Raw genomic sequence first — 16729 nt, forward strand, 5'->3', positions numbered from 1 at the left:
GGCCTAATACTCATTGTTTCGCCATCCATCATACGTAATACCATCAGTCACAGGAATAAACAGCTCTGACGTATTTCGCTCATTTACAAGGCGCCCGTCATTCCTGCGCTTGGGGTCACAGTGCCATCTGAAGCGTAGCTCGCACGTAAGCCGTGTGGCTTTCCGCATGAGAGGGAGGGTAGGGGGAGAGTATTTCTGAGTATCGGTGACGTTCCATCTAATGCAGGAGTGGCCAACCCGCGGACCGCGGGTCGCATACGGCACAAATCAAGTATCAATGTGGCCCAAGAAGTAAGCGTCTATCACACGACTGATAAAAAAAAAAATCCGTAAGATTCCGATTATGTAAAGTTATGATAAAGTGAATATTTTCAGACCGAAGCTCGCGCTACACCTCCGCCGTACCTCCTGCCGTCCCAGTTACCCGCCCCCCCCCCCCCCCCAACTGTCTCTCTCTCTCTCTCTCTCTCTCTCCCTTCTCTTTCCCTTTTTTTTTGTCACCGTGTTAGTGTTAAGTGTATTACGTGCGGCCGAAAAACAGTCGGTCTCTTCCAGTTTCCAGTGCGGCTCAGGTAAGGTAAAAGGGTTGGGCACCCCTCAATTGATGTCTCGCAACTCACATTTCGACGAGCTTAAAATAAGCATTGTGATGGGCAACGGACAACAAATGTGTATGTCGTACAGCGTTGTTGACTGGATGTTTGCTATGGGTTCAACCACTGCAATCGCAAAGGTTTGCATTATTCGCATCTTCACGCCTGATCGAGGCCCTTTCCTTTGCGATGTGCAAATGTGTGTAAAGTTTAACAGTTTTTGTACGTGCCTGATTAATGCATGTCAAGTGGAATCACGTATAAGCATGGCACGAAGAATGATTAGTGTTTAATGTCCTGTCGACGACGTAGTCGTTAGAGTCAGGGAACAAGCTCGAAAGAGGTCAAGATCTTGAAGGAAGTCGACCACGTACTTTTCAAAAGATCTGCTAAGCCAACCGAAATCAGTTTCGTCCGACGGAGATTTGAACCCCGTTCCTCCCTATTCTAGTCCAGTGTGCACTACCTTGCTCGGTGACATTGCCGCGCTTTTTTATGGAAATGAGGGAGAGTCGGGAGGCAAGGAACCCCGTGCCGCCTGATAGCCTACACGCATGGAATACCAGCGTCATCCAGTGGACGAATCAACTTCAACAGCGGCACGTTTTCTGTCCCTCGAGACAATGTGAATTACATTAGAACATTACCGCACGTTCACGTGATCAGGAACTTGACGCCAACACCTCTCGTCGCTTTACCGGCCAAACATGGAATGATGGATGGCGAAGCAAATACTGTTAGGACGATGTCAGCACGAAGTGATGAACAGCATCTGGCTGCTAATACTGCTCCAAGCTGCGTCAGTGTTCTAGGGTAACGAGCGGCCAACTTGTCTTTTACGAACAATGAAAAACCTCATCGTGAATGAATGACTTTATTTCACCTCGCAGTCACTTCTTAGCTAAGAAAGTTAGTTGACAAAGGGTTGTCTTTTAGGATTCCAAAAGAAGTTGCTACGAGTCGACCTCTAAAAGTAAGTTACACAATATTACGACAAGTTAAGTAACTTTTATTGAATGGTTCACTGTGCTTCACACTGACACGGATGTATGCACAACACGAGCACCGATGTCTTCAGCGCTGCGGAGCTCATGGAGGAACAGAGCGAGCTGAGTTTCGCAAGATCTTTGATTTCGATAGAGGAGATATTTGTTCTACAAAAACGTCGTAACACAAGAGCATAAAGAATGTTCCCTAATTCTACAAAACACTGGCGTCCACGATATAGGCCTATAATTATGTGGATCTGTCGTACTACACTTCTTGAAAACGGGAATGGCCTGTGCCTTTCTTCAGTCGCTGGGTACCCTTCGTTGCTCCAGCGACCTACAATAAACTACTACTAGAAGGGGAGCAACTTATTTTGTATTATCTCTATAGAATCTGACAGGTATCTCATCTGGTCCTAATGCTTTTCCAATACAAAGCGATTGTGATTGTTTCTCTGTTCCGCGGTTACCTCAGTATCTGTCATTTCGACCTTCCTACGATGATTGAAAGGAGAACCCTTGTTACGATCTTCCGCGATGAAACAATTTCGGAAGACCGAATCCAGTGTTTTGGCCTTCTCTCTGTCATTTTCCGTTTCGATGTCATTATGGTCACTAAGTGACTGAACATATGATTTCGAACAACTTACTGTAGGGTTTTTATTCCAACGACTGTAACAACTTCTCGTAAACTGCAAAGAGGATCGTGCAGGTAAAACAAACTCTTCCACATCTTCACTTCTTGCTGGTCTTCGTGTATTACCGCCGCGCCTTCTCAGACTCCTTCTTTCTCGAAATCACTGTTCAGCACGGAAGAAGGTAATGGCGCATGGGAATTCTTCGACCAGGATATGACACGGTACAAGTCACGGTTGCTTCATTGGAATCGTCTCGGTATTCGCCGAAAACTGGCAAAATGTCAACGTACTTGTCGGAGGTGTATGCTATGCCTGTTACACGTCAATGGAAATGAACATTACACCAACAGAATAAAGAACTTTACCTGTGACTTAACTAACGATGAAATAAATGTCGTATGCGTTTAAAAATTATGTGTAGTCGTGACTACCCTAAACGTTCAGCTTGAAAATTTCATGTTTACAGCGTGGAAAGCTTATCCATTTTTGTATAAAAGATAGACCAGCTAGCCGGCCGGTGTGGCCGTGCGGTTCTAGGCGCTTCAGTCTGGAACTGAGTGACCGCTGCGGTCGCAGATTCGGATCCTGCCTCGGGCATGGATGTGTGTGATGTCCTTAGGTTAGTTAGGTTCAAGTAGTTCTACGTTCTTGGGGACTGATGACCACAGATGTTAAGTCCCATAGTGCTCAGAGCCTTTTGAACCATTTTTTGATAGACCAGCTAACGCACAAAGTGGCTAATATAAATCTGTCCTGCAAAGCATTTATAGTAACACTGACGCAGCGTTGGCCTTTGTTACTGAACATCACAGAAGATGCTCAAAATGGCCACCGTTGACATCGATGGAGCGCTGTGCTCTGTTCGTCAAAATGCGCAGCAACTCTTTCTAGGGAAGAGAAGAAATAGTGTTTTCACTTGTCAGCTTTAGCTGGTTTGCCGCACATATGAAAGTCAAAGGGTGAGAGATCAAGTGATCGAAACGGTCAGGAGATTGCACTGCCTCTGCTGAGTGTCCTCTCTTCACAATGCTCCTGATGCGCTCATGACAAGTTTAGAAGGCGGTGTTTGCTGTTGCTCCGCCTGGCTGAATGTATCCATACAGTCGTTCATGTTCTGTGAGTTGATCCACATGTCGATTAGACACTTTCTTTTCTAGACGTACCCGTTAGTATTAATAATTTGGCAAAAGACACGTGTCACCATGGGAACACCATACATTGCGCACCAAACACCAGTCTTGACATTTTGCAGACGCTCTTCAAAGCACTGACGGGCATTTTGTGATGCATAATGGCGCATATTCTGTGAGTTCACCTATCCTGACAGGCTGAAGCAGGCCTTATTTGAAGAAATGAAAACGTCAGGATCCGAAAATCCTGATGCCATTTCGCTCAGAAACCACAAGCAGAATTCAGCACGCTAAAGTCGAGACTTCGAGGGACTATGTTGCTGACTGTCCTTCACTCGAGCAATTTTTCTGGTGTTCCAACTCTTTTTGGATATGCAATGTTACTTATAATCCGTCTTGATTGCAGTCTTTTGCAATCAAGACAGATTATAAGTAACATTGCGTATCCAGTGTTTGCGGTATCCCTTCAGACATTATGTCTGTTTTTGCAAAAATCTTTTTGGATAGTTACGGCTGTTATTCGTTACAGAGTCCCGTCCGCATTCTTTTTTACCAAAGTTTCTATTTCCGACCCTATTAATCGTTTTGCAAAAACACTTACAGTCTTAAACTCCTGTGCAAACGGTTCCACATAGGTTCTCCACGAATTGTGCTACGCATAAGAGTCTCTAATTTTCACGCGTTGTATAAAATGTATTAAGAAATGACTACAGCGTTACGATCTATTAATGTCCGAAAATGTTATTGCTCAGTTACTGCTGGAATTAAAACTTCTCAGTTCCTAATAATCGCTTTCATAAAGAATCGAATCGGTGTTCATTATCCTTTTCCATTTACTGGCATACACTCAATATCGACCGTATTAGTGGATGATTACCCGAAACGCAACAGACTGAAAGAGTTCAAATTCATATTGAAATATCAATTTGCTGCCATGTAGTTCGTTACGCAGAATACTGACCGAGGACATAATTTTTACCAAGCATTAAAAATTTACATTTCCACTGGATGGCTACTAATAGTTCAAACTCTATGCGCCAGTAACAATACTCTATGACAACTCTCAATCCATATATACTACTGGCCATTAAATTGCTACACCACGAAGATGACGTGCTACAGACGCGAAATTTAACCGACAGGAAGAAGATGCTGTGATGTGCAAATGATTAGCTTTCCAGAGCATTCACACAAGGTTGGCAGCGATGGCGACACCTACAACGTGCTGACATGAGGAAAGTTTCCAACCGATTTCTCATACACAAACAGTAGTTGACCGGCGTTGCCTGGGAAACGTTGTTGTGGTGCCTCGTGCAAGGAGGAGAAATGCGTACCATCACCTTTCCGACTTTGATAAAGGTCGGGTTATAGCCTATCGCGATTGCGGTTTATCGTATCGCGACATTGCTGCTCCCGTTGGTCGAGATCCAATGACTGTTAGCAGAATATGGAATCGGTGGGTTCAGGAGGGTAATACGGAACGCCGTTCTGGATCCCAACGGCCTCGTGTCACTAGCAGTCGAGATGACAGGCATCTTATCCGCATGGCTGTAACGGATCGTGCAGCCACGTCTCGATCCCTGAGTCAACAGATGGGGACGTTTGCAAGACAACAACCATCTGCACGAACAGTTCGACGACGTTTGCAGCGGCATGGACTATCAGCTCGGAGACCATGGCTGCGGTTACCCTTGACGCTGCATCACAGACAGGAGCGCCTGCGATGGTGTACTCAACGACGAACCTGGGTGCACGAATGGCAAAACGTAATTTTTTTGGATGAATCTAGGTTCTGTTTACAGCATCTTGATGGTCGCATCCGTGTTTGGGAACATCGCAGTGAACGCACATTGGAACCGTGTATTCGTCATCGCCATACTGGCGTTTCACTCGGCGTAATGGTATGGGGTGCCATGGGTTACACGGCTCGGTCACCTCTTGTTCGCATTGACGGCGCTTTGGACAGTGGACGTTACATTTAAGATGTGGCTCTACCCTTCATTCGATTCCTGCGAAACCCTACATTTCAGCAGGATAATGCACGACTGCATGTTGCAGGTACTGTACGGGCCTTCATGGAGACAGAAAATGTTCGACTGCTGCCCTTGCCAGCACATTCTCCAGATCTCTCACCAACTGAAAACGTCTGGTCAATGATGGCCGAGCAACTGGCTCGTGACAATACGCCAGTAACTACTCTTGATGAACTGTGGTATCGTGTTGAACCTGCATGGGCAGTTGTACCTGTACACGCCATCCAAGCTCTGTTTGACTCAATGCCCAGGCGTATCAAGGCCGTTATTACGGCCAGAGGTGGTTGTTCTGCGTATTTATTTCTCAGGATCTATGCACCCAAATTGCGTGAAAATGTAATGACGTGTCAGTTCTAGTATAATATATTTGTCCAATGAATACCCGTTTATCACCTGCATTTCTTCTTGGTGTAGCAATTTTAATGGCCAGTAAGAGAGAGAGAGAGAGAGAGAGAGAGAGAGAGAGAGAGAGAGAGAAGTTAAAATTGTGGTTTTAATGCTTCAAGTGTTCTAATTAGTCCCCCCCCTCCCCCAACGTGAGTACAACGCACAGAAAGTTCATACAATCATTTGAAACTGACAGAAAAGTCCTTCTATCGGATGTTGTCCAACTCGCATGTCTCATTGGCTTTAATGCCAATTATTTCTTCAAAACGTTGATCCTTCATGAAAATATCTGCGCATGTTCTGGTAGGTTGGTTTTGATAACACCAAGTCTCTTCATCCTTGATGATATTTTTCAGAAAATAATTGTCCACGAGTTGCAGTTCAATCTGGTCGTAGCAGGCGTTAAAGCGTCTTTGTTTTCGCTGGAGACTCAAGATATTCAGGATAGAGTTTGAACATACTTTTCACTTCTTCAAAACATTCTGTAGAATGGTTGAACACTTGATTTAGAGGTGTTTGTCTATTACGATTTGTGACACAGTAACGTTAACACACTAAGGTCTCAAGTCCACTACTTAACATCGCCCGAACAAAACTGACTGGTTGAATACACACCTGTTGCTTATACTCGTTAGTTCAAGCTGCCATCATTGTTGTTAAGCTGACAATGCTTATTCAACAGGAATAAAACCACTCTCGGAAATTTTTGGACGTATTAAATAGTCTAAACTGGAGCAGATTTATACAAATGATTTAAAAATTATATGATTACATTTATTTCATACAGTTTATGCTAGTATTAGTTAAATAATACAAAATAATTAACACACAATGTCTTTTAAATTTTAGTAATTCCCAAATCTTTTGAAATGCTCCATTTTCGTGAGTAATTTAAATATTCCTCATTGTTACGGTTTTGTGCAAACTATAAAATCTTTAGATTAAAATAACTTACAAATTATTGAACATTAGATATACTGAAATGAGTATTGTACTAAGTAAATATAGTAGTTTAAAATTAGTATGGTCAGTTTTCTAGTAAGTGTTTATTTATTAGCGTTGTCGAAATTCTTGCAGCACATAGTACTATAAAATTTCAAATCTCTAACTGTCTGTAAAATACAAAATCCTCTACAAAACTATGACAAAGGAGTCAGTGAAACATAAATTTCTATCTGAATGAAAATAATAATTCGGAAAACAAACCTGCGAACTTATTTTTATGTTTACTGGGTATTTTTTAGCAGAAAGTAACTTGCAAAATGGAAAAAAAGTTAACAACCATTTAATCCGCGACTGGTAACAGACAAAGTGAAGAGGCTCTACTTTACTGTGTTTCAGCTAGTCTCGCAATATCAGTGGTAGGGAGGGGTGGGGGCGGGGATACAAAATGTGAATTTTACAGAAAAATCTTAACATTTATTTTTGTGGAAGATTTAACAATATTTATAATGTCTTGGTGTGGGCGTTAAAGATGACGTCCAGCGCCCAAAATCGTACGCTCGTCATCAGAACACCCTACTTGTCCAGTACACAGATGATGAATTCTGCGACGTGTCGTCAGGCACGCGTGAGTTGGCACGGTGTGTTTTGCAGGCGGAGGAGCAGTCGCGGCGGTACGAGGGCGTGTCGGGGCAGTGCCGCGCGGTGTCGGCTCGCCAGGACGTGGCCAGCCTGGTGCACTCGCTGGCCTCGCCGCAGCAGCACTCCCAGCGCCACGCACACACCCACGCCTTCGCGTCGCCGCAGCCGCCGCCCACGCCGCAACCCGACAACCCGGATGGCACGCCCAACGACGGGCCGCCCACTCCAGTGAGTACCTCTACACGGTCTAATCTGCGTCGACGCTTTCACCAAGTAACCACATTTCATTTCCGCCACACCCATAATTCAAAAAGATGGACCACGTTTGCATATTGGGTGATAAATACTTATATGACTGTCAGCACACAGGGTGGAGGAGGAAGAAGGAAGGTTCAGGGAGAGGGTCCATTGCCATACATGTTGTATCTTATTTTAAATGCGTGGAGCCGGCCGGAGTGGCCGTGCTGTTCTAGGCTCTACAGTCTGGAACCGCTAGGCCGCTACGGTCGCAGGTTCGAATCCTGCCTCGGGCATGGATGTGTCTGATGTCCTTAGGTTAGTTAGGTTTAAGTAGTTCTAAGTTCTAGGGGACTGATGACCTCAGAAGTTAAGTCCTATAGTGCTCGGAACCATTTGAACCATTTTTTTAAATAAGTGGAAAGAGGAACTGAAATAAACAACGTGGGCAATATGGGTAAATTTCTCAGTTCCAATCATATTGTTTACTTATCTGTAATATATTTTTATGAAATAATTATTTTTTACTATCTCAGTCACTTTTTACAATATTTATTAGGACGACGCATTTCAGCAGCATGCTGCCATCATCAGGTGCGGTACAGTTAAATGTACATTAATCTATAATGTGATGACAATTATTTGCTGGGTGTGCCAGTGACGTTATATACCGGAATTTAAACATTTTTGATGGAAATTTGTCTGGCACACAGACCACAGTAATAGTCACATCACCATTATTTAACACGTTCACATTCAGATGTGGAATGCAAACATCTGAATATGAGAGTCTTAAATGATGGTTTTGTGGGTATTATTGCGGTCTGGGTGCCAGACAAATAAATTTACAGCAATAATGATCAAATTTCGATACGTAACTTCACTGGCACAGCCAACTAATAATAGTCGGCACACCTAAGATTTATGTACATGTAACTGTACTGCATCTGATGATGGTAGCATGCTGCCGAAACACGTCGTGCTAATAAATGTTAGTAAAAACGGACTGAAGCAACAAAAAGTATTTCTGGAATTTATAATACACTCACTGACCTGAACCAATTCCATTCAACGTGGATAAATTCAAGTGTAACGTATTTCCAATCTGAAATAGCGTTGCCGCCAACAAATACTGCAACTAACTGTGCGAGTTGCCTGTCCAGTCAGCGCTAAGTGCTCCAGTCGTAACCCTCACGAAATTTACGATGCGAGAGTCAAAGTAGGCGATGATTGCACACTCCATAGCAGCCATGCGGGAGTATGAAGTATAAGCCCAGTCCTACAGGAGGTGCACCGAGAGCTAAGAACCAACGTGTTCCTCGCCAGATATCAGCAAGACGTTGCTGGCTCTCCGGAAAACCAGGCATCCATCCCCTCACGAGTGACTATGGGCAGCGTGTCACTGCCTCAACAGTGACTACTGAATCCAACCCAGGGACTACTAGAGACAGTACCTTGCCCCACACGGATCCTCTACCGTGTTATCAAATTCCCACCTCTCCTTACCCAAATCGAACATGTCCGCATCTTTTATACTATCCGTAGACTAGATTCCAATACCGCCATTGTCTCACCTCTGATCATCAACACCCGGGTACGCTGCCGAGCCTACATAAACGCAGCTGGCTGGCTGGCTCTGAGCACTATGGGACTTAACTTCTGAGGTCATCAGTCCCCTAGAACTTAGAACTACATAAACTTAACTAATCTAAAGACATCACACTAATCCATGCCCGAGGCAGGCTTCTAACCTGCAACCGTAGCGGTCGCGCGGTTCCAGAGCGTAGAGCCTAGAACCGCTCGGCCACTCTAGCCGGCATAAACGCAGCCCTCTGTCCCAACACCTACACACACTCCATATCCTGTCTCATCGCAACTTCAGCCAACTCTCTCTCACAGTCAGTGAGATCCGCCCCAATATTTATCCATCCTACCAACTTTAACCCTTCCCCCCGTCCCTCACCACCCAGCCCTATCCCCTTCTTCTTGTACCACCACCCTCTCCACACACCACTACTCCACCTCACAATCTGCTTATTTTTTTGTTTACTTACACGTCAAGTTCCGTAGGACCAAATTAAGGTGCAAATCTGTAAGGTCATGGGACGTCTCAGTACATGAAATTACAACATAAAAGAAATAAGAGGTAAAAATAAAATGTTTATGACCCCAAAAAAAGTCAATCCATAAGTTTAAGTAAACGAAATTAACAATACAACAAGAATCAGCTTAATTTTTCAAGGAACTCCTCGACAGAATAGAAGGAGTGACCCATGATCAAACTCTTCAGTTTCGATTTGAAAGCGTGGGGATAATTGCTAAGCATTTTGAATTCGAGTGGTAGCTTATTGAAAATAGATGCAGCGGTATACTGCACGCCTTTCTGCACAAGAGTTAAGGAAGTCCAATTCAAATGCAGATTGTATTTCTGCCGAGTATTAACTGAGTGAAAGCTGCTTATTCTTGGGAATAAGCTAATATTGTTAACAAGAAATGTCAGTAAGAAATCTATATATTGAGAGGCCAAAGTCAAATTACCCAGACTCGTGAACAGGGGTCGATAAGAGGTTCATGAACTTACACCACTTATTGCCCGATCCACCCGTTTCTGATCCAAAAATATCCTTTTAGAATGGAAAGAGTTACCCAAAAATATAATACCATATGATATAAGCGAATGAAAATAAGTAGAGTAGACTAATTTTCGTGTCCAAAGATCACTCACTTCAGATACCGTTCGAATAGTAAAAATAGCAGCATTAAGTCTTTGAACAAGATCCTGACGTGGGCTTTCCACGACAGTGTACTATCTCTCTGAACGCCTACATATTTGAGCTGATCAGTTTCACTAATCATATGCCCATTCTGTGAAATTAAAAAGTGAGGATTTGTTGAATTGTGTGTTACAAACTGTAAAAACTGAGTCTTACTGTGAGTTAGCATTAGTTTATTTTTTTACAAAACATGAATTTATGTCATGAACTGCACTGTTTGAAACCGAGCCAATGTTGCACACAACATCCTTTACAACCAAGCTAGTGTCATCAGCAAACAGAAACATTTTAGAGTTACCTGTAATACCAATACCAGAGGACATATCATTTATATAAATAAGGAACAGGAGTGGCCCCAACACTGATCCCTGCCCCCCCCCCCCCCCCTTGACCGTACCCCACTCAGACCCCACATCACTGCGATTCTCAACATTGTGAATAATGACCTTTTGCAGTATGGTGCTAAAGTAAGAAGTTAACCAATTGTGAGCTACTCCCCGTATTCTCCAATGGTCAACTTCTGGATCAACACAATCAAATGCCTTAGTTAAATAAAAAAATATGCCTAGCGTTCGAAGCCTTTTGTTTAACCCATCCAGTACCTCACAGAGAAAGGAGAATATAGCATTTCTAAAGCCACTTCTATAGCCGAACTGTACATCTGATAGCAAATCGTCTGATATAAAATGAATAATTATCCTTACACACACAGCCTTTTCAGTACCTTTAGCTAACACTTACGGCATAGAAATAGGTGTAAAATTATATACCTTATCCCTTTCTCCCTTTTTATAAAGCGGCTTTACTACTGAGTACTTTAATCGTTCAGGAAACTGACCATTCCAAAAGGAAAAATTACAAATTGTCTAAGTACATGGCTAACATGTGCAGCACAGTACTTTAGTATTCTGCTAGGCACTCTGTCATAACCAGGTGAGTCCTTATTCTTCAGTGAGTTAATTATTGACTCAATCTCCCCCTTGTCTGTATCACAGAGGAGAATTTTAGTCATCAATCTCGGAAAGGTGTTTACCAAGAAAGTTATATGATTCCTTGCACAAACTAAATTTGCATTTAATTCACAAGCAACGCTCAGAAAATGTTTGTTAAATACTGTACATATATCTGATTTATCAGTGACAGAAATATTTTTACTACGAACTGACTTTATATCGTCGACCTTGTGCTGCTGACCAGACACTCCCTTCACAACTGACCATATGGTTTTAATTTTATCCTGTGAATTAGCTATTCCATTTGCATACCACATACTCTTTGCTTTCCTAATAACATTTTTAAGCACCTTACAATACTGTTTGTAATGGGCTACTGTAGTTTGATTGTGACTACTTCTAATACACTCCTGGAAATTGAAATAAGAACACCGTGAATTCATTGTCCCAGGAAGGGTAAACTTTATTGACACATTCCTGGGGTCAGATACATCACATGATCACACTGACAGAACCACAGGCACATAGACACACGCAACAGAGCATGCACAATGTCGGCACTAGTACAGTGTATATCCACCTTTCGCAGCAATGCAGGCTGCTATTCTCCCATGGAGACGATCGTAGAGATGCTGGATGTAGTCCTGTGGAACGGCTTGCCATGCCATTTCCACCTGGCGCCTCAGTTGGACCAGCGTTCGTGCTGGACGTGCAGACCGCGTGAGACGACGCTTCATCCAGTGCCAAACATGCTCAATGGGGGACAGATCCGGAGATCTTGCTGGCCAGGGTAGTTGACTTACACCTTCTAGAGCACGTTGGGTGGCACGGGATACATGCGGACGTGCATTGTCCTGTTGGAACAGCAAGTTTCCTTGCCGGTCTAGGAATGGTAGAACGATGGGTTCGATGACGGTTTGGATGTACCGTGCACTATTCAGTGTCCCCTCGACGATCACCAGTGGTGTACGGCCAGTGTAGGAGATCGCTCGCCACACCATGATGCCGGGTGTTGGCCCTGTGTGCCTCGGTCGTATGCAGTCCTGATTGTGGCGCTCATCTGCACGGGGCCAAACACGCATACGACCATCATTGGCACCAAGGCAGAAACGACTCTCATCGCTGAAGACGACACATCTCCATTCGTCCCTCCATTCACGCCTGTCGCGACACCACTGGAGGCGGGCTGCACGATGTTGGGGCGTGAGCGGAAGACGGCCTAACGGTGTGCGGGACCGTAGCCCACCTTCATGGAGACGGTTGCGAATGGTCCTCGCCGATACCCCAGGAGCAACAGTGTCCCTAATTTGCTGGGAAGTGGCGGTGCGGTCCCCTACGGCACTGCGTAGGATCCTACGGTCTTGGCGTGCATCCGTGCGTCGCTGCGGTCCGGTCCCAGGTCGACGGGCACGTGCACCTTCCGCCGACCACTGGCGACAACATCGATGTACTGTGGAGACCTCACGCCCCACGTGTTGAGCAATTCGGCGGTACGTCCACCCGGCCTCCCGCATGCCCACTATACGCCCTCGCTCAAAGTCCGTCAACTGCACATACGGTTCACGTCCACGCTGTCGCGGCATGCTACCAGTGTTAAAGACTGCGATGGAGCTCCGTATGCCACGGCAAACTGGCTGACACTGACGGCGGCGGTGCACAAATGCTGCGCAGCTAGCGCCATTCGACGGCCAACACCGCGGTTCCTGGTGTGTCCGCTGTGCCGTGCGTGTGATCATTGCTTGTACAGCCCTCTCGCAGTGTCCGGAGCAAGTATGGTGGGTCTGACACACCGGTGTCAATGTGTCCTTTTTTTCATTTCCACGAGTGTATTTTGATATAATTCCCACTTTGTTCTACATGATATCCTTATCCCACTAGTCAGCCACCCGGGCTGCCTATTACTGCTAGTACCCCTTTTAGAGCGTTCTAATGGAAAGCAACTCTCAAAGGGCATGAGATATGTGTTACGAAAGCATTATATTTATCTTCTATGTTATCGGCACTCTAAACATCCTGCCACTCTTGTTGCTTGACAACGTTTAAAAAACTCTCTATTGCTGTTTAATTAACTTTCCTACATAGTTTGTAATTATATGTGACATTTGTTTGAGTACAAAAGCCTTTTAGTGTCAAAATTTGTGCATCATGGTCTGAAAAGCTTTTCACCCTTTTAATAACAGAATGCCCATCTAGTAATGAAGAATGAATAAAAATATTGTCTATAGCTGTGCCACTGTTCCCCTGCACGCTTGTTGGAAAAAACAGAGTCTGCATCAGATCATATGAATTTAGAACATCCACCAACATCCTTTTGCTTGCACCATCATATACAAAATTTATATTGAAGTCACCACATATAACTAAGGTACTTCCTACAAATTGAATCAAGAACCCTCTCTAGCCTGAATAGAAATGCTCTGAAGTCAGAGTTATGGGACCTATAAGCAACCACAATTAGAAGTTTAGTTTCACTAAATTAACTGTCCCTGCAAAACATTCAAAAATCTGTGATACGTCACTGAACTTAAATGGAATATTGTTTTTTACGTACATAGCCACTCCCCCACCCCGCAAGGAACTCCTCCCCACTATCTGCTTGACCTCCTACCTATCATCTCGACAGTTTCCCCACCTAACAGACCTTGCTTGCTTACACACAGCCCTCCACCTCTGTGGAACATACTCTCTCCTCTCACAATACTTCTAACACATTGCAGGTCCTTCCGATGCTAAGTGGATGTACAGTGCTCCAGCTGCTGGGGCAACTGTATTTTTTTAAAATTGTGTATATTTGTTGTACTTTTAGATGTCCGTCATTAATCCTTTTAATTTAAAATGTAAACAGTCCTCATATCTAAATTTTTCTATCATATTTGTTATACCTTTATGAATGCTCTTGGCTGAAGAGCGGACTACTGTACCGCAGACAGCCCACCTTCAGCCCGTCTGTAGTGTGGGGGATGAAATAACAATAATGAAAAAAAAACATACTGCGTACAGTTTCCGTCGGCTAGAGCTGACTGAGTCATGTACCGACTGCTTGCACTCCAGCACAAACCGAAGCCCACGAGAAAGACAGGCAGTCGAGTCCTGAGTAACTATCGAAGGCGAATTTAGTAAACTTGACTGCCTGTTTAAATGCTTGGAAGTTCTCGTTATCACACGACAAAATTAAGACATTTGTTGGGCACCTTTTCCGTGAAATATTGATTTCCTGTGGGCCCTGCACTGAGACAAACCGTTTACGAAGTGTGCGGACAAGAAGACTATTGTGACGTCACAAGTTCGTTGCAGGCCCTATATCTCTCGTTGGCCCCGTCATAAACGCTTCAGTGGAAAGGAGTGAGTCACGCCAAGAAGTTTAGTAGGCAACAGTTCTTCGGGTGCTAGATTTCCCCATTTTAGTTCCGGCCTCAGAACTGTATTTAACTAGAATCGCCGAAGAGGCGGAGGTAAATTTCTTGTTGTCGCTATTGTAACCACCAGTTTTTTCAAGCTAATAAAAAAGCTGCTTCTATTATCTACCGGGGCTCTCCTCAATTAATAAGAGAAAGTAGGATTTTTCAGTAGATATGGTCTGTATTTGAATCGCGTAGCTACTGTTCACGTGCACTGTAGGATGTCTTATTGCATTTTTCCGGTAAGTAATGGGAATGAAGTCATCTCCAAAGAAACAGCAACAAGCGACACGCTCCCAGAGAAGAAAATTCGTACACGGTGTTATTAATTTCTGCGAAGTGGAGGAGCAGAGGAAGGCCTAACAGTTCAGTTACAGGAAGATGATGAGAGGAACAATACGAATTACTTTAAGTGGTTGCAGGAAAATCTTATTTCAGTCATTCCAGACAGAGGCATTGCTTTCTTTCAATGGTCCATATCACACAGTTCACGAAAATAAACCTCCCACCCAAGCTCCCGCGAAGATAATATATTAGTGGTTGATAAAATCAATATGTCAGTAACAGGAGACACGACGTCGGAGTACTGTAACAAATATTCCAGGCAAATAAATCATTACAATGTAGAGAACAACACATTATTGACAACTTAACAGCAAAACTCTTATGTCAACGCTTAGAATTAGCAGAGACGATACCTCATCAATTCGTGTGTAGATCAAGCAGAAATGTGACAGCAGGTAATAAAGAGGTTGGCGATTACAATGCACTCAAGTGAAACACAAACAAAAATTGACCAAATCTATGACAAGAATGGACACTGTATCATAAGGCTCGAGAACAACGACTTCATGGGGCTATTCGGAAATAATATACACTATGCGAGTAAAAATAAAGAACTATCCAAAGTGTAATTCACGCAAATGATAAAGAGTGAATTTTCTAAGCCCTTAAAAAAGTATATCCAAAACATTTTGACGTGGCATTGAAGGATGTGTGACAAACTTAAGTAGAGTGAGGTTAAAAGTGGTAGGATGTTCAAATGTGTGTCAGATCTTATGGGATTTAACTGCTAAGGTCATCAGTCCCTAAGCGTTCACACTACTTAACCTAAATTATCCTAAGGACAAGCGCACACACCTCGGCCGGGACCAGCCGCAAAGTCCATGACTGCAGCGCCTTATACCTTTCGGCTCATTCCGCACGGCTAATGGTAGGATAACCATTCATAAATCCAAACGCATACAGAGAGAGTGTGGCAGTAGCAGAATAGCGAATCAAATGAAGAGAGTAATTAGGATCCTAGCGTGACTAAACTTACAGAAGAAGAAAGTCAGAACAATTAAAAAGCCCTACAAACAGGCGCCGCTCATCGCTGACCTGTGGATTTCTCCATCTTCTAGTCGTCTGAAAAACTGCAGTCATTTTCATCAAATCATTGACGTTTGCCGGCAGTCTCGAAAACCGTGCAGGGACGCCGAAGACCTGGCGGCCACAAGACTAGACCAGCTGACCGACCCGAGAGCCGCAAATTATTAAAAAAAAAAAAAAGTGTGTGTGGATTCTTAAGCGATCAAACTGCTGAGGTCATCGGTCCCTAGACTTACACGCTACTTAAACTAAGCTATGTTAAGGACAGCATACACACTCATGCCCGAGGGAGGACTCGAACCTCCGGCGGGAGGGGCCGCGCAATCCATGACCTTGCCACTCCGCGCGGCCCGCAAATTTCAAAGCGTGCCGGGTAGACTCGGAAAACAGTGCAATCGTTGACGTAATGTGGAAACGGAGCGATTTACCTGAAGTTCAAAAGGGACATGATCATTGGCTTTCGGACTAAGGGTGGAAGCGTTTCCGAAACGGCTAAGGATGTAAACTGTTCGCGTTGCCGGTGTGGTTCAAGTACAATGTGCGTGACAAAATGGAACAATGCAAAACTGGCGCAGAGGCCGCTGTGGTGCACCGCGAGCTATACATGACGGGGGCGAACTACGGGCAGCGAAATGTGTACGG

General features: G+C 44.1%; 1 protein-coding gene across 3 annotated transcripts in view; it reads left to right on the forward strand.

Annotated features, from left to right (window-relative positions):
- Positions 1–16729, forward strand: part of LOC124555076 (SH3 and cysteine-rich domain-containing protein) — a 981469-nt gene that overhangs the window by 359566 nt on the left and 605174 nt on the right. For all 3 annotated transcript variants that reach the window (XM_047128864.1, XM_047128865.1, XM_047128866.1), the window contains exon 5: positions 7367–7582. In XM_047128864.1, the coding sequence (XP_046984820.1) occupies positions 7367–7582 (216 nt within the window). The remainder of the gene's footprint in view (positions 1–7366; positions 7583–16729) is intronic.

This window comes from Schistocerca americana, chromosome X, assembly GCF_021461395.2.
Source record: "Schistocerca americana isolate TAMUIC-IGC-003095 chromosome X, iqSchAmer2.1, whole genome shotgun sequence".
Taxonomy (NCBI): Eukaryota; Metazoa; Arthropoda; class Insecta; order Orthoptera; family Acrididae; genus Schistocerca; species Schistocerca americana.